This window comes from Aquarana catesbeiana, linkage group LG09, assembly GCF_042186555.1.
Source record: "Aquarana catesbeiana isolate 2022-GZ linkage group LG09, ASM4218655v1, whole genome shotgun sequence".
In the NCBI taxonomy this organism is placed as follows: domain Eukaryota; kingdom Metazoa; phylum Chordata; class Amphibia; order Anura; family Ranidae; genus Aquarana; species Aquarana catesbeiana.
In genome coordinates this window covers 93,428,265-93,447,236 of record NC_133332.1, presented here as the reverse complement: position 1 = coordinate 93,447,236, position 18,972 = coordinate 93,428,265, and the positions used below count along the sequence as shown (strand labels likewise).

At 43.1% G+C, this 18,972-nt stretch overlaps 1 protein-coding gene across 4 annotated transcripts in view; it reads left to right on the top strand.

Annotated features, from left to right (window-relative positions):
- The window catches only part of ZC3H4 (zinc finger CCCH-type containing 4), a 69,328-nt gene that overhangs the window by 11,707 nt on the left and 38,649 nt on the right, over nt 1–18,972 (top strand). For 3 of the 4 annotated variants that reach the window (XM_073599002.1, XM_073599005.1, XM_073599006.1), the window contains exons 2-5: nt 5,243–5,453; nt 10,139–10,249; nt 12,766–12,979; nt 15,095–15,237. In XM_073599002.1, coding sequence (XP_073455103.1) covers nt 5,243–5,453; nt 10,139–10,249; nt 12,766–12,979; nt 15,095–15,237 — 679 coding nt within the window. The remainder of the gene's footprint in view (nt 1–5,242; nt 5,454–10,138; nt 10,250–12,765; nt 12,980–15,094; nt 15,238–18,972) is intronic. The other variant, XM_073599003.1, reaches the window with a different exon arrangement.

Sequence of the window (18,972 nt, the reverse complement as noted above, 5' to 3'; positions counted from 1 at the left end):
AGGCTTCGGGCGGCCGCATTGCTGGACCGTGGGACAGGGGAGTGGGTGTTTATTAGAAGTCAGCAGCTGCTGACTTTTAATAAGCACAAAAATGAGTGGAACTTTAAGTGGTTTAAAATGGTTGTAATATATATATATATATATATATATATATATATATATATATATATATATAATGTATTTTTTTTGTTTAAATAAACATGTTAATACTTACCTGCTTTGTGCAATAGAATTGCACAGAGCAGCCCGATTCACCTCTTATCGGGTCCCCCACCGGCGTTCTTGGCTTTTCCTCTCTTGCTGGTGTCCCCATAGAAAACTGATTCCCATGGGGGGCACTCGTGTGGGATCGCTCCCAAGCTGCTGCGTCCTTTGACCCCATCACTGGAGTTGATTGACAGGAGTGGGAGCCAATGGCTCCGCTGCTATCGATCTGCACAGAGAGGAGGAAAAAAGCCAGGAGAGCCGCAGTTTAGTAGTTAGGTTTAGTTATGTACAAAACTAAACTAAATATTTGCATTAAATATGTATATTAGTGAAAAAAAAATATTTATTTTATTTATTTTTAATTATTTTACTACTTGCAGCAAGCTGTATTTACCATTTCTGGAAATAGGACAAATTGCGATTTGCAGATACTAATTTTCCCTGTTTTTTTTTTTTCTTCGCAATATACACAAAGCATTAGGCTTGGTTCATACTGTTATCTGCATGTGAATCGCCCAGGAAACACACAGAATTCGTGTGCAGTTCACATGCAATTCAGTTCAATTATTTTGAATGTGCTCAAATTGTACCGAAAAAGTGCAGGCACCTTTTTTGGAGCCGCATCACATGGTCATTTTGTACTATGTGGTGCAGGCAAACCGCACTGTGTTTGCGATGCGTTTGGGGTGTTGTTAACTTTGTATTGACACCCGCAGCAAATCACAAACAGTGCGAAGTGTCAGCAGATGGACACATTCCATCCATTTCTCCTATCTCATACAGAGCCCTATGAATTTGTAGTAGGAGGTACTCAAAAAGTGTGCAAGCAGTGCTGGATTTTCTTATTTAAAACACCTTGTGTAAATTAATATTTTAATAATGACGTTTTATTTATAATGGCACTTGACATTTATTATAAAGAGATATTATATATATATATATATATATATATATATATATATATATATATATATATATTGCAAATAAATTGTCCAAACTCCCTCCCATCACTATGATGGGCTTTCTTACCAGCCAATAGAAATGCGTGGGAAGCAGGAGGTGTATGCAAGTACTGAAGCCATGCCCATCAAAATATCCTGGCATTTGGTCATAGCAGTTGAGACTTAGAGGCTGCTGCTGATATGACTTTATATTTTACAGATTTTCTGTTAACTTTAGTGACAGAGGAGTTTCAAACTAATCCTTTCCCAAACCTGGTCAACACATTGACTTCACCTGCCAAGAGCTGCTTTTCACTTGAAAGGGCCAATAAAAGTGTTGAGTTGTGGGGTGGGCTGAGATTGTCTTACTAAAAAAGTGAACATAATATAGTTTCAGACGGTCATATCTCTGTGTTGTCTGTTCATTTTAAAACATAACTTCGTTGAAGGTGGTTTTTGCTTTTCATCTCATCCTTAGTTGGAATTGTTTAGGTTTACTTAAAGAGTAACATCATTTTTGTTGAGAAAGAAACATTCCTCACTTGGATGTACATTTCAAGGATTTAAACAAACTTTATTACAGATATAGCTGTTTGTGTCCATGTGCGGTGTGAATCTGCATGAGAATTTATAATTAATAATCAGCTGCTGCACCTGCAGGGTTCCAATGAGGAAAGTGGCAGGGTCTGCATCCCTTTAGCTGTGATTTGCCTTTGAGCGTATTTCAATAAAAATGAAATTTTTGATGCAGGGGATGCCCAAAATCTGATTTGTATCTTAGTGCAGACTTCTGGAAAACTCAGTCAGCCAATCACACAAGCAGGAAATGACATATCTGGGGGGGGGGGGGGAGTTATGTATACCATCTGTGTACAGAATGCCTCCAGGTAGCCACATTGCTTTTCTGTTTATAGAAAATTACAGAGCTGCAGATTAATAAGGAAAGGTCATATTTAAAAAAAAAAAAAAAAAATGAATTACAATATGACTTTTGTGTTGCAATTGTATACACTATATTATTTTTTATTTGCTATTTTTTCCCCCACTAAAGTGGAGTTACCCTTTAACAAGTATAAAATTGCGTCTTATGTTTGATAGACAAGCTCCATTTTTTCCCCCCATCCCTGCTACTTATTTACAGCTATCTGTAGGATTATTGTGATAATATTTTGTCAGTTTGGTTTAGGTTTGCGAAACCTCACAGTCTGCCGTCCTGTCTCAAGTGTAAAGTGCATTTTCCCCAGCTCTCCATTAATGCATCCCTGTAGACGTTCTCTGATTGTAACATGGCTGATTAAATATGTTGTTAATGTGGTCAGGTGAGACAGAATCATTTTTTGTGATTTCACAGTAACTGAAAAGGTTTATTCTTTATCTGCTTCCTGTTTTTGGTGTAATGTTCCACGGTGCCATACAGAAGGCTGCCAGGCTCTGTCTGTGCCCCTGTGCATAGTTTTTAATTTTCCAAATCTCCTGCTTGGAAGCAGTGGATAGTAATGGTATGTTATGTGTTGACCTGAGCTAGTGAAACATATTGATGTGCACATATGAAGAGCAGCATTCACACAATATCACACACTTCATTTTTCTGCATTCTGGCCACTCTTATCTGTTAAACATGAACTTGGGTATTTGCTCTGGAAATACTTTGTTAGCATGTGTTTTGATATGCGCGTTGGCAAGGTGCATTGGAATGGTATTAAAAATGAATGGCTCAGCTGCGTGACAGCAAAAGAGATGTGCTTTTTTGAGCCTTAAAGAGGTTGTGAGAGAGTAGGAAACATGTAGCACTACTGGAGCAGACAGTATCTGAAGCAGCTGAGCATGGGACCCAAACAGCTTTTCTTCAGCTTGTTTGGATAAGCTTTGAAAATGAGAGATAGAAGCTTGGTTGCCATGCACATCTGCTCCAGTTTTGTACTGCATATGTATTTAGGCCTGATTCACACCTATGCATTTTTTGGTGCTTTTTTAGATACGCACTACAGTCCTTTTTAACATGGTTTCCTATAGGACACTTTCACATCTATGCTTTTTCAGCCACTGCACCTTTGGAAAGGGTCGGTGACTTTTTACATGCAAGACAGTGCTTTTTTTTGGTTCCATAGACTTCAATGGAGAAGCTGCAGAAAAGCATGTATTGCATTTTTGACGCAATTTGCGTTTTTTTTTTTTGGCCATCTTGATTAAAAATTGCGGCAAAAACGCACTTCATGCTTTTCAGCAGCTTCTCCATTGAAGTCTTTGGAACCCAAAAAGCACTGTTTTGCATGTAAAAAGGTCACTGACCCTTTCCAAAAACGCAGCAGCTGCAAAAAAGCATAGATGTGAACGTGTCCCACAGGAAACCATGTTAAAAGGACCTTAGTGCATTTCTGCAAAAAGCACCAAAAAAACGCATAGGTGTGAATCAGGCCTTAAAGTGTTTGTTATGGCACTTATAGAAGACTATGCCAGTCCCTCTATTAGAGGCTGGCATAGCACACTGTGCAAGTTGTTTTGAAAATCCTAGTGTTCTAAATAGTGAATTTCAGCTGTCTTCAGGTCGGTCACATGACTCGCGACCGCTTTACAGCTCAGATTGATGTCTTCTGCGGGAGGGGCTGTGATCTTCCTCTGATGTTAGCCAGGGAGATCACGTGGCCACTCATCTCCTCCGCAGGAGTCATCCATCGGAGCTGTAAAGCGGCTGCAAGTCATGTGACTGGCCTGAAGACAGCTGAAATTCTGTATTTAGAACACTCATTTTTCAAAACAACTTACACAGTGTGCTATGCCAGCCTCTAACAGAGGGGCTGGCATGGACAAATTTAGGCCCCTTTCACACTTGTGCGACTTCAAAATCGTGCAATTTTACCGCGGTTTTGCCGCAGTACCACTTTGTACGACTTTGCCACAACTTTGGCATTAACCATTCTCAGCTTGTGCTTACAAAGTCATACTGAAATCGTGTCTACATTATTCATGTATGATTTGCATGCTACTTGAGGGTTTAACATTGAGGTCTATGGAGTACAACTCGCATGGAAGTTGGACCAAAGTAGTGCAGGGACTACTTTGAAGTCGGCACAACTTAAAGTTGTGCCAATATGAATGGTAGTCATTGAAAATCATGGAGAATGACTTGTCATAGGATTTTGCAGTACAAATTCGTGGGACAAGTCGTTTAAGTGTGAAAGGGGCCTAAAGCTTTTAGTTTTACCATAATAGTGGCGGGGCTGGGCCAAGACAGACAGAGAGGGGGATGACAGGCAGGAAGGAGGGGGGTGAGGGTGGAGAGAGGAATGCTGAGAGCAGGCAGTGTATGACAGAGGGACGCACTCTGACCACGGTGGTCATGGCTCAGCAGCCATGATTTAAGTGGTCAGTGCAGAGAGGGCATACAGGAAGTGGCAAGTTCAGAGAGGTTTTTTTTTTTTTTACGGTTTAGAGGGAGCCAGATTACACAGCATAAGCACTGTGCTGTGTAATCTATTTTAAGGGACCAGGATCTATATAGTTTTTTTTTGTTTTTTTTTTGGGTTAACAAACATTTTAAGCCTGGTACACATTAACAGTTTTTTTTTCATTCAACCTAGTGGGCGATGGTAGTACAGCGATCTCCTCCGCTGAGCTGTTGTGTTCTAACAGGGGGACTACCCCCACCCCCACCCCAGACACACCGGTCATCGCTCTTATTGGCTGAGAGCCCTGATTGGATGTAGATCAGCAGAAATTTTTCGGTCACACCCCTTCGACAGAAGCTAGACCAGCTGCCATACACACGGGACGAATGTCAGACAGTTTTTATTCGGCCTGTGTGTACAGTCCTTTACACTTTAAGAATGCTATTGGCACCAAGACTTCCCTGGGTGGCTACTAAATTATAAAATAGCTTTTTCACCTCCCTTTATCCAGTGGCATATTTTATATCCTCCTACTGTTGCAGAAGCATTTCATTTTTTTTATCTTGTTCAGGGAGTGTTTTTGCAAATTCACATGATTTCCACAATCCACTAGCCTACTGTAGATATTTCAAGTCTTTCTTGTTAGAATGAGTGGTGTTAACAAGGATATGTTTTGTATATTCACACACTCTTCTTATACTCCAACAGGGAGGATGGTGAGCTGGAAGAGGGTGAACTTGAAGATGATGGAGGTGAAGAGGTTAGCCATAATGTGGCTGAGCCAGAAGTTCCCAGAGAGAAAAGTGAAAAACATCACAGTGAGTCAGACGATGAAAAGTCACATCGCAAGTTGAAGAGGAAACGTAAGAAGGAGAAGGACAAAAAAAGGGCTAAAAAGAAAAGAAGATCTAAGCACAAGGTATTCGCAGAACCACCAAGAGGGGAGCAAAAGGACAAGATATTTTGTCTTGAGGCAAAGCAGCTCTTAGTTACTTCTGCAATTCAATAACTTCTCCATCCACATTCAGTTGATGTTTCTCCTAGATACTTAGAACAGTGTCATAGGTTTATCCCTACATCACGTCAGAAGTTTTCCTAAGGGCTCTTACACACTGGTGGACTCTGCCAGTGGATCTGCCTGCTCAGCGGGGAGTCCCTCCACTGATCCCTGCTGAGCAGGTAGATGACAGGTTCATGTCCACTCCATTAATGCAGAACGGACACAGCCTGCTTACCTCTATGGGCGGTCGAATGTAAATGGACCTCCTGTCATCTGATCTGCCAGATGAATGGGGAACATATCCCCCATCCATCTGTTTTTAGCGGGTTGGATGTCGGCGGGTGTAAACAGACACATGTCCGTTAACATCCGCCACTCCATTGAGGGCAACGGATGGTCCACCTAAAAAACTGACAGGTGGACCCAACCAGTTTGCCCCTGTGAAAGGTGCTTGAAGGTACATACCACTGGTTGTCAAACCTTTCTGTAGAGTTAGGATCTGAGATGCTAATTTGGAAGTCCTTCATAGCTTACTGTCCTATTAGAGAGTGCTCATCTGATTTTTATTTTATTTGGGATAATCTCCCTCACCGCTTTACCTCTATGCTATTCTATTAAGCAGCCAACACATGCTATCGTGTTCCCACACGTCTTATAACTAAAAGGTTAAATTTATGCCGCACTACATTCCTGAAACGAAAACACTTACTCTTTCACGTTAATGTGTCAGACTTTTTTCTTTTCAATATTTTTATTCAGAACATTTTTAACAAGTACAAAATGAGCAATTGCTTATCATCAAACCGGAGATGATTCAGTTACAGCACAGAGGAGCATATTTTGATATTAAACTTGATGCATCATTATCCACATATTAGATTTATGTGAGAAAATCAAACATAGACAGAAAAAAGAAAAGATTTAAACCATCAAGAAACACTATATAACTTATGAAATGTAGAAATGGCATCAAGTGATGAGGTTTCATAATATTCCGTGTCTTCCCCACTCATCTCACTCGAGATATGCAAAGCTTGGCAGGGAAATGCTTATATAATATAGTCTTAATTCTGGAATACCTCTTCTTGCTCTCGGTACTGCACAGATGTATTTTAATGCCCCTAACCTGTCCACCTTTAGGAGATCCCTGAAAATTCACTTATTCAGGGAAGCCTATCCCACACCCACCTAACAACTGTCCCCGAGCCACCCCCATCAAATCATTCCCCGCACCTATTACTTTTTGTACCCCCTCCCTTTAGAATGTAAGCTCTACGAGCAGTTCCTTCTGTATTGAACTGTACTTTAATTGTGCTGTCCCCCCTCTACATTGCAAAGAGCTGCGTAAACTGTTGGCGCTATATAAATCGTGTATAATAATAATAATGCATAGCATGGAAAACTGTGAGGGGTAAATCCCTTTCTGCTACATCTACTTGATGTAACCTACTAACTTAACTCCTGTGTAGTCCCAGGGACCATAATTGGTCCGAGGGTCCATCGAAAGGCAAATTCAGATTGAAGGAAGAGAGAAAGGGAAAAGAGATGACAGAAGAAATAGAGAGGTGCACTCTAGCCCCGGAGAAGAGCACTCCAGAGCCATCTCATAATGCAGCTGAAAGGTAGTTGATCCAGGGGTCCCATATTTTGTCGAATAAAGCCATTTTATCGTTCAAAATTGCCGGGAGGCGTTCATTTACTATTATCCACGATAGTTTAGATTTCAGCAGGTGGAAAGGGATCGTAGGGGACTTCCAAGGTTTGGCTATGGATATTCTTGCTGCTACAAATATGAAGGCTATGAGTCTCCTCATATGTTTTGATGCCCCCTCCACAGGGCATCCCAACAGTGCCTGTAGAGGTGATTTAATGAGGTTCACTTGGGTCAATGAGTATATGAAGTTGTATGTGCGTATCCAGAACCTCCGCACTTTCGGGCATGTCCACCATATGTGGAACATGCTGCCATCCATGCCACATCCTCTGAAGCACTAGGGGGAGGCCCCCGGGACATAGGTTGCTACCCTCACTGGCACCATGTACCACCACATCAAGACTTTATAATTTGCCTCTATCAACGAGGTGGTATTATATGATATGAATGCACACTGTAGCATTTTACTCCACTCTTCTACTTTAAACTGGTTTCTAAATCTTGCTCCCATTTTTGCATATAGAATAGCTTTATAGAAGTAGAGGACAAAATACTGTAAATTTTTGATATGTGGCCAGTGTGTTTGTCGAAAGTCCTGCCGAGATGTTCCATTGGGGTGGATGTGGTCAATTCAGAGGTGCGATTCAATGACGCCAAGAAATGCTTTATCTGAGTGTAGCGATATAGTTGAGTTTGGGAGATGGTACTTCTCCTGAAGGGCCTGTTTCGACAAAACACCTCTATGGTCACAGAGATCTGCTACTCGTATCAAACCCTTATTAGTCCACCATGTAAAATTATGAGGATGAAGACCCGGGGTGAACGAGGGATTATCAAGAAACGGAGCTAGTGGGGTGTGTAGGGATTTAAATCCATGCATGGCCAGCAGTCTGTCCCATAGGTGTAAGGAAAATGATAATGTCGGGCACAGTATTACCGGTCTATCTTTCCCCCTCATCCGCATTAAGTGGCTAATCTCCTTGTTTGGGTATAGGGAGGATTCCATCGACATCCAGAGTGGCCTGGACTGTCATGAATGGAATCGAGTCAATTGGAATCGAGTCAGTATCACTCTGAAACATTTAACATATAAATTAAATTGTGTCCAACATGCTGGAAAATAAGTGCAGTACTAATCTACTTACAACTTGCTTCAATAATAGGCTCTGCTCTCTCAGGAGAGAGGTTTATGATGCATCATGTGGGGCGGGGTTGAAGTCTTTGCGCAAACCACAAAGTAGTCATGCACGTGATTCTATATAATATTTTGTATAAGAATAGGAGACATGAAAAGTTTGACACAGTAATGTGAAGGAGTACGTGTTTTGAATTTAGGAAAGTAGCACGGCACTAAATTAACATTTATATCTGATTTTTGTTAGCATTCTGGCAGCTGCAGCATTCGCAGGAGAGGTTGTGTGTGGCCGCTGGCAAGAATCAGTCTAGCAACAACTAAAGTGAGAAATTCTGCCCAACTGAGCCCTGAACTGCAGTAGAAAGCTGAAAGGTTCTTATCCTTCCCCTCTTTTGAGAACTAAAAAAGGAAAAGATATGGAGATAAACCTTAAGGCTCAACACCAGGTTGGGCAAGGATTAAAACATTTCTGTCCTTGGCAGGTGCTGCCTAGCTCCCCTGGTCCCTCCTATTCTGGGTTGAATGATGCCTAGCATTATGCAACCCTCTTCATGTAAGCCCCGGGTGCCTGCCCTAGTCTCCAGAAAAATGCTGCTTAGAGGAGTCATTAAATAAACCTTGCTTAAATAGCTTAAGCTGTACTTCACAACCACAGAAAGAACAGTAACTCATACTCAAGAACTCATACCTTTTCAGGTGGTTTAGTACAAGTTTTAAGGGCAAATAAAAACAATTGAAAAATTACAGTTCTATTAATCTTTACTATATACCTATTTTTAAAGTGCATTTGTATGGTACAATAATTACTTAAAGCAGAGGGCCGGCCATCGCTGCAAAAATTAAAAGACAGCAGCTGCAAATACTGCACCTGCTGACGTTTAATAATCGGACACTTGCCTGTCCTGGAGTCCAACAATGTCGGCACCACAGCTGATGTTTCCATCAGCTGTCAGGTGCATGCTGCCTCCTTACGGCTTCATGCCGGGAACCCTACTGCGCATGCGCGAGGCTCCGCTCCTCTCTCCTACTGGCCCGGCGGCCGGGGAAGGAGGAGGGAGCCCGGGCGGTGACGTGGATACCTGTGAAAGACAGGTATCCTGTCCCCCCTCCCCCCCTCAGGTGCCAAATGTGGCACCTGAGGGTGGAAGGAGTACAACAACACTACATAATTTGCAAGTGTGAAAGTGACAACATGTTTCACATTGAAAGCGGAAGAAATGTAACATTCTTTTGCTTCCGCTGTGATGAGACACCTAGCTAACAGGTGGGAAGCCTCACTTTGTTCATTCAGTGCAAGCGCTGCTAGTAATACGGAGTCATGTCAGAGATTAATGAGTTTCAAAGAGGGTAAATAGCTGGTGCCTCTGTGACTAAAATTGCCAATTTATTTACAGTGTTTCAAAGTACAGTAGTATCAAAGTTCATGACGTCATATACACTTTCCGGGAAAATGTCATTTGGTAAGCATAAGCCCGGTTGACATGGCCATCTGACAGAAAGAGGGAAAAGGACATTGCGCAGGATTGTGACCCAGGTTTTTGCATGAAGAGTGGTATCTGATTCCATTATCCACCATCCAAGACTTACATTTGTCAATTCCCAAGAGAATTCAGACTGTCTTGGATGCCAAAGGCAGTCCAACACCATACTATTTAATGATTTTGTTCTTTTTCCCATACTTGTTTCCATAGTTTTGTCCAACCCCTGTATATAATAAAGAGACCAAAGATCAGGCTGTTAACAGTGTGCTGTCTCTTCAGATGGTCCAAATAGTTTTGGGGATCCTTTGTCACACATCTCCTTTTTATAATTTAGAGACATGCATCATCCAGTGAAGAATATTCCGACTATAGCGATGATTCAGATTTCAGTCCCAGTGAGAAGAGTCACCGAAAATACAGAGAGTACAGCCCACCATACCCTCCGGTAAGTGACCAAAATGTGTGAGCTAACTGTCTGCTAGTTGGCTAGACCCTTGCTCTAACACTCGCATATAGTACTATATGTAAACCATTTTCCATACCATTACCATAAAAGAACCTCCTTTTTTTTAAAGTTTTGGGGAATTGTAGAATTTACAATTGTGTTCAGTTTAGTTTATTTATTGCATAGTCTGTACATAAAAGTTTTCTCTGCTTTTTGTGGTGTGGTGCAGGGTTCCACCTCCTACCATGTGTTAAATGCTGTCCATGATCCCATTAGGTTGGTCAGACATCACCTCCAGAATGGCAATGATTTGAGCTACAAGCTAAACGTGAACCTGTGACTAGACTATAGACAGTCAACTATTCTTATATTTTCAACAAACAGTAAATGAGCTTTATAACAAGCCCTTACTGGCCTCAGTAGTTGTGGGTATTATGATGTAATTTCCCAGATTTAAGTTTGCAAGAGAAGCAAGATGCTTTTAGAAGCATCTTCTAAAAGATGATGCACAAGAAAGCCCGCAAACAGTTTGCTGAAGACAAGCAGACTAAGGACATGGATTACTGGAACCATGTCCTGTGGTCTAATGAGACCAAGATAAACTTATTTGGTTCAGATGGTGTCAAACGTGGGGCGACAACCAAGTGAGGAGTACAAAGACAAATGTGTCTTGCCTGCAGTCAAGCATGGTGGTGAGAGTGTCATGGTCTGGGGCTGCATGAGTTCTGCCGGCACTGGGGAGCTACAGTTCATTAAGGGAATCATGAATGCCAACATGTACTGTGACATACTGAAGCAGAGCATGATCCCCTCCCTTCGGAGACTTGGCCGCAGGGCAGTATTCTAACATAACGACCCCAAACACACCTCCAAGGCGACCACTGCCTTGCTAAAGAAGCTGAGGGTAAAGGTGATGGACTGGCCAAGCATGTCTCTAGACCTAATCCCTATTGTGGGGCATCCACAAACGGAAGGTGGAGGAGTGCAAGGTCTCTAACATCCACCAGCTCCGTGATGTTGTCATGAAGGAGAGGAAGTGGACTCCAGTGGTAACCTGTGAAGCTCTGGTGAACTCCATGCCCAAGAGGGTTAAGGCAGGGCTGGAAAATAATGGTGGCCACCCAAAATATTAGAGGTCGACCGATATATCGGCCGATATTTGACCTTTTTTAAGAAATCGGCATCGGCTGATTTTTGTACAAATTCGGCTGATTGCCTCCCTTCCCCACACTCCATTGACAGTTTCACACACTGAGCGGCTCTGCCTCTCAGTGTGTTAAACGGATTTGCAACTGAATGCAGAAAGAGAGAGCGGAGTTGTCAAAATTCAGCGTGATGTCGGGGGGTAGGCGGGACCCAGCTATCAAACACCAGCCAATGGGATGGGATCTGGGCGGGCCGCTATGTGTATGTGGCCCCGCCCACTTTCTTAAGCAGCCTAATCATTGGCTGACATTTGATAGCTGCAGGGTCCCGCTCACCCCCAACATCACGCTGAATTCTGACAGCTGGTCTCTCTCTGCATTCAGTTACATATAGTGTAACGTGAAACTGACAAATCGGCTCAGTGTGAAACCTGCCAGTGCCACCTGCCAGTGCCAATCGCCAGTGTCAATCAGTGGCAACCAGTGCCACCTGCCAAAAAAAGAAAAATCAGCTTAAAATATCGGCTGCAAAAATCGGCATCATATATCGGCCATCGGCCACCCCGATTTCTAAATATCGGCATCGGCCAGAGAATAACCCATATCGGTCGACCTCTACAAAATATTGACACTTTGGGCCCAATTTGGATATTTTCACTTAGGGGTGTACTTACTTCTGTTGCCATCGGTTCAGACATTAATGGCTGTGTGTCGAGTTATTTTGAGGGAACAGCAAATTTACACTGTTTATACAAGCTGTACACTCACTACTTTACATTGTAGTAAAGTGTCATTTCTTCAGTGTTGTCACATGAAAGGAAATAATAAAATATTTACAAAAATGTGAGGGGTGTACTCACTTTTGTGATATACTGTATATTGTATTCTCCATTTTGTCTAAATGAAGCTAAAATGGCAGCTTGAGCTTGTGTGGTAAAAACAACTTGTTTACATAGATTGAAGTAAACAACTCAACGAGGACTTTTCCAGTATTGTGGGAGTCTTAATGTGTAATTGGTATAAGTGCTACCAGATAAGAAACCCTATATAAGGGTACTCTGATCAGTGTCGTCAGAGCATGCACTGGGCGGCCTTGTAAAGTGTGTGCTCTCCGTTATTATGTATCAAATCTAATTTGGCGCTTTTTTCTCGTCTAGAGGTTACTTTACAGGTTTCTTACAAAATAAGGAACTTAACATAAAAATCTTGATACAAGTTTATTGGTATTACACATGAAATACAGATGTATTTTTAGTTGTGTAGTGATGAAGTGTATATATTTATAAAAATAGCTCAGTCACAATTTTTGTTTTTGATGTTGAAAACAATTTGTATATATTTGTAGTGCCTATTTTTCCTTTTTAATTATAGCCTCATTCACAGTACCCTCCTCCACCACCTCCTTCTAAAAAGGGCTACCCCAAAATGGATAGCAAGAACTATGGCATGTACGAGGATTATGAAAATGATCAGTATGAATATGAAGGTGACGAGGGAGAGGAGATGGCTGCTGAAGATTATGATGACTTTGCCAAGGAACTGAACCAATACCGAAGGGCCAAAGAGGGCAGCCATCGCGGTAGAGGTATGGATTAAAGCGTTTGTTAACCTAAAAAATAAAAATGGATCCTGTCCCTTTTAAAGCATGTTATACAGCACAGTGCTTGTGCTGTGTAATTTGGCCTCCTGTGTCACCTGAAATACCTGGCTGCCCTACCCCCTGTAAGCTGACCATGGTTTATTATGGCTGCTGAGCCCTGACATTGTGGTCAGCTTATGTGCTTACGTCATCCGCAGCTCTCATCTGTCCTCCTCCCCCCATCCCTCCCTGCCTGTCAGCTAGTGACAGTGCCTGACCCTCCCCCTTCTACTGCTGGAATCACTCTGACCTGTTAATAGTATCAACGCTATCTCCTAATGACACGTGCACCTGTGTGTGTGATTTATAAAAATAAAACAGAGTATACCTTATTTCTGAGCGCCAATCAGCGTTCATGTGATCGGCTGTCTCTCTCCTCCTTCTCTCCTGACTGACGTCAGCGAGGCAATCTTGGCCCCACCCGCTGCATCTGTCAGACGGGGAGAGGAGAGAGCCAGCCGGTCACATGAGCGCTGATCGGCTCTCAGAAATAAGCTATTCTCTGCTTTATTTTTTATAAATCTCACACACAGGTGCACTTATCATTAGGAGACAGCTCTGATACTATTAACAGGTCAGAGTGGCTCAACAACCACTTTACTTGTAACCAACAACCACTTTACTTGTAACCAGTCTCCCTGCATTCGAATTCTTTGTAATGCTAACCTCTGGTTCATGGAACATTTTAGTGTCCTGTAGGGTTAAACTGAGTGCTTGCATTTGCAAGCAGTATTGCTTTTCATTCTCTGGAAATACAGGAAAAGGCAAAATAGGATTAGCGTTTTTCATTTTGATATTTGATGGCATCTGTAGGGTGCATAATGTGTGATAAGTCTCTTTAATTTATTTAATACTAGGTGTAAATGTGTTTTGCTGTTTTTCACTATGCATGGATTAATTCCAGGTGCCAATTTGTTTTTGTTGTTAACTGGCAATAAGCTTATTAATCAGTGGTAATGCACTCGCTTGCCTTATGTCAGCCGTTATTGTCAAGAGGCTTTTCTGCTTCTAACATGAAAACTTGCTGCCCTGTGGACTCTAACCTTCTGCCAGTGCCTAATACTAAACTTCCACTATACCCTAGTCTGATCATAATCCTGCCACCTAACCCTAATCTACCCTCAGCTTTAAACCTAATCTGACCTGTTGCTTAATGTAATCCTATCGTTAATGTGTTCTTTAGTCCAGTCTTAGCACTTGTTTTATGATTGGATGTACCCCTAAGGTCCAGTCCATGTGATGTTCGAGGGATGGAGAAATTCTCAGGTTGGCTAGATAGCTATTAATATAGCTACTAGTGCCATCTAACTGTTCTGAATTATTTATTTTGTGATCAATGAACATATTTTTATTGGTTCAAAAAAATATCTTTTTGCCTTTTTTATCTTAGTCTGTGGGTGTCCAATTATGTTTTATACTGAGGTATGAATGGGGCGGATAGAGGACCAGTCATCCTGCATAAGGAGAGAGAGCAGCAGTTAGGACTGATTCACACCTATGCAATTTTTGTGCTTTTTGCAGATTTGCACTACAGTCCATTTAACATGGTTTCCTATATAACACGTTCTGTAGTGCAAATCTGCAAAATTTGTAAGCCAAAGCTATTTTTTCCTTTTTTTTTTTTTCAGTGCATTTAAAAATCAACACAACCTTAAAATGAATATGAGTTAGATTTGGGTGGCTATATGTCGCTTATTTGCCTTTTCTATCTAGTGATAATATCCCTAAAGTCATAGCTGTACCTCTTCTTCAACAAGGCTAATAATGTAAGTGCTGCCCTCTTGCAAACTCCTAATTTTAAGCATTTTGGACAATCCATCCATCTGGGGAGTTTGACATCATTGTTTGACTTTGCAGCAGCCACTAGAGTCTCAAGGTGATGGCATTCAGCCTGCCAGCAACAATGCCAAATGAATACCAGCTGTGCATAAAAGCATGTATAGTTATACTCAAAACTACCTATCGTATACGTAGCTAGGTATAGGTGGATGACGTGTTTTTCTTATAATTGTAAGGTGCTTAAAAGCAATATGAAGTGTAATAACTCTTTTTCCCTCTCAGGAATGCGAGGACGGGGTAAATTGATACGAGGACGTGGAAGAGGAATGATGAGGGGAAGGGGAATTTATAGGGGAAGAGGCAGAGGAAGAGGATTCTCTGGTGAAGAGCAAGAGGATGATGAGCCATATGAAGAAGAGATGGAGGTAGTCATGGTGTTTGTGTGTATTTGAAGAAAGAGCCACTTGTTGCACCAGCTGCTGTTTTGGATAAATAGTTGTATTAGGTTTTAGATATATAATTTTTTCTTTCTCAGACATCACGGGACACAGAGCCACAGTAATAACTGATGGGTTATGTAGGTACCACTAGGTATTGGACACTGGTCACACCCTAATCAGGAAGTTCAACCCCCTATATAATCCCTCCCCTTCCAGGGATACCTCAGTTTTTATGCCAGTGTCTTAGGTGATGGACGTGTAAAGATGTCCTGTGTTGAAGCTCCAAAGGGAATATCCTGATATCCTATACTGGGGCAAGCCAGGCGAACCGGATCTATTCAAAGTGTCTTTTCATGGCCGAATTGGATGGTACCCAGGCCTCGTGTCTGGAGAAACGAGGTTTTACCTGTAACGCTTCTCTTTTTAGAGAGCTGGACCCCGCATATCAGAAAAGGGTCGTTAACACCTTATTTCTGGCTGGGTGCTTTACAGGGCCAGAACTGTGGATCCCCCTATCCGTAGGGGGCCCCAGTCTCTGAAGGTTTTTTTAAACAGAGCCCACCGTGAGAGGTGAAGATTGGGTCTGTATATACAGAATCCTGCAGCTGGATAAGGTAAGAGGAGATTCCACAGAATTTTAAGTCTAGTAGGTTTTCTCCTTTAAGGTAAATGCATGCTATGCCTATTGTGACCACCAGGGGCTGCCAAGAGCACATACATTTCATGCTGATTTCTGTCCCAGCGTTCGACGCTGCACAGAGCTCCTCCCACCGGCTCCAGGTAGGATGGGATGGGGGTTTTTCTCCTCTGGGATATTCCCCCCAGGCTAAGGGGAGGCCGCCGGAAGGCTGTAAGGCGGTTACACCGCACTGACACCGCTGCTTCCGCCGCCAGGCCGCCATTGCATCATGCAGGCTCCATCTCTGCCAGCCTCTCTCCTTCCTCCTCCATCCCCAGCCTTCCTCCATGCTTGTTCCGGAAGCGGCTAGCGTGGGAAGCACTCGTTTTTTTGAAAACGAGGGGGGGGGGCTTCAGCACAGCGTCAGCGTGCTCAGACGCCCACATTGCCTGAAACAGAGCTATTTAAAGCACACTTTACAGGTGCTCTGAGCCTTTGGAGGGACACAGAGCTGACAGTCGCATGTTAGGTGGGACACAGGCATTCCCCTAGGCTGCATTTACTAAGGTAACACCAGACTGGGCATTTGGTAGCAAGGCTTTTGCCAGACTACATCGCTCAGCAGTCAGTGTTCATTTTGGATACCTCCACCTTGTAGCTTTGCACTATGGGTAGAAGAGGTTCAAATACCCCCAGAACCAGAGACACTAGGGGATCTCGGTCAGGTTCTGAGGACCCCCTGTCTGCAACATCCTCCCCCCCCCTGAGGGGCCAGGGATGGCTAGCCAGGGAGAACCGTTGGGGTCAGGGGCTGTACCCGCTTCTGGCACTTCAGCCCCTGTATACGTTACACAAGAGTTTTTTTCCTCAACCATTAATGGTTTAGAGGAAAGATTAATGGACGTGATCACATCTTCACTCAGTGGAAGAAAACGCACTAGGCCTTCCTCTGCTCCCCAAGACCCTCAGGAAGAGGAGCTCTGGGATAAAGGAGAGGAATCCCTTTCAGAGGATCGGGATGGGACGGATGATTCCTCTTCGGAAGAATCAGGTGGAGAGGGACCCTCTTCGACTTCCCAGGAGAAAGTCTTAGTACAGATCCTTACTGGATTGGTCCGCTCCACATTTAAGTTGCCCGTATCTGAACCAGTTAGGGAACCTTCTTCTTCTTTGTGGTCGCTGAAACCTTCTCAAACAGGACATGCTTTTCCTGTTCATAATTTGCTCGAAAAGCTCCTTTATTCTGAGTGGGATCACCCAGATAAGCGTTTTCTTCTGCTGAAAAAGTTTTCAACACTTTATCCTATGGAAGAAAAATTTATTAAGATGTGGGGAATGCCAGCCATTGATGCGGCCATTTCCTCTATAAATAGTAGTCTGACTTGTCCTGTAGACAACGCTCAGGTGCTCAGGGATCCTGTGGATAAAAAGATGGAGTCCTTATTGAAGGATGTTTTTTCCTTAGCAGGATCAGTGGCTCAACCTGCAGTAGCAGCGATTGGAGTCTGTCAATACTTAAGAGACCATGTTAAGCAGGTCATCAAGGTTCTACCTGAACAGCAGGCCCAGGGGTTTGCTAACCTTCCAGCGGCCTTATGTTATGTTGTTGACGCCATCAGAGATTCTATCATGCACACCTCTCGTCTTTCGCTTGGGTTGGTGCATATGCGTAGGATCTTATGGTTGAAAAATTGGTCAGCCGAAGCACCACGTAAGAAGCTCTTGGCTGGGTTTCCTTTTCATGGTGCAAGGTTGTTTGGAGAAGATTTGGATAAGTATATCAAGAGAATCTCTTGTGGGAAAAGCACTCTCTTACCTGTTAAAGTGGAGTTCCACCCACTTTTACAACTCTTCAGCATCCCTCACTAAACTGTGCACTGTAAACGAATTGGATATTTTAAATTTTTTTTCTCAGCACCTACTGTATATCTGCTGTATTCATTTTTCACTTCCTCCTCCTTGGCCGTGGCCCATCGCATCATTTCCTGTTTGCAATGTCTTCTGGGAAGGGGTGGCAACTTCCTCTGACACTGCCATTGCTATGGAAACCTGACCTGAAACCTTTTACACTGCTTGTGCTGCATTGAGCATGTGCGAGATCTGCAAGGATGAGATCCAGGAAGAAATACAGTCTGGCTTCAGATGCCCACACTTAAGATGGCCACGGCCTGCTGTAAGTTTATAAAATAACAAACTACTGCTATAAACTAACAAAACAGACCTTAGTTTACAGACTAACTTTACTAGAATACATTAAGCTTGTGTATTATAGGAGTATTTTTATTTAAAAAGTATCATTTCGGCCGGAACACCACTTTAAGAAGAAGAGTAAGCGTCCCTCTTTCAAACGGACTCTTTCCCCAGCGCCAGGGGCATCAGCCTCCAGGCAGTCTCGACAGCCTCCTCCGTCTGGGGCAAGAAACAAGAGTCAACCCCAGGGAAAAAAGATGTCCTGGGGGAAGAAGTCTTCTAGACAAGACACTAAGGCCTCTTCCTGAAGGGGCGCCCCCGCTCGCTCGAGTGGGGGGAAGGCTGCTGCAGTTCTCAAGGCTCTGGCAGGAGGACTTCCAGGACAGATGGGTAATCTCCACGGTAACCTTAGGGTACAAGCTGGAGTTGCAAGAATTTCCCTCTCCTCGTTTCCTCAGATCAAGTGTTCCCAGGGACCCAGAGAAGAAGCAGTCGCTCCTTCTAGCGTTAGATCGACTTTTGTCGCAAGAGGTCATTATGGTGGTTCCCACAAAGGATCAGGGATATTCCAACCTTTTTACGGTCCAAAAACCTAATGGGGTTGTCAGACCCATTCTGGATCTAAGAGATCTGAATCGATTCCTAAGGATTCAGTCCTTCCGCATGGAATCAGTTCGGACAGTACTCTCCATCCTGCAGGGAGGAGAATTTTTGGCATCGATAGACATCAGAGATGCATATCTACATGTGCCCATTTTTCCTGCTCATCAGAAGTTTCTACGCTTCGAGATAGGAGGGCGCCATTTCCAGTTTGTGGCTCTGCCCTTCGGGATAGCCACTGCACCTCGAGTGTTCACAAAGATCTTGGCTCCTCCTCTGGCCAGATTAAGGGCTCAGGGTATAACTGTCAT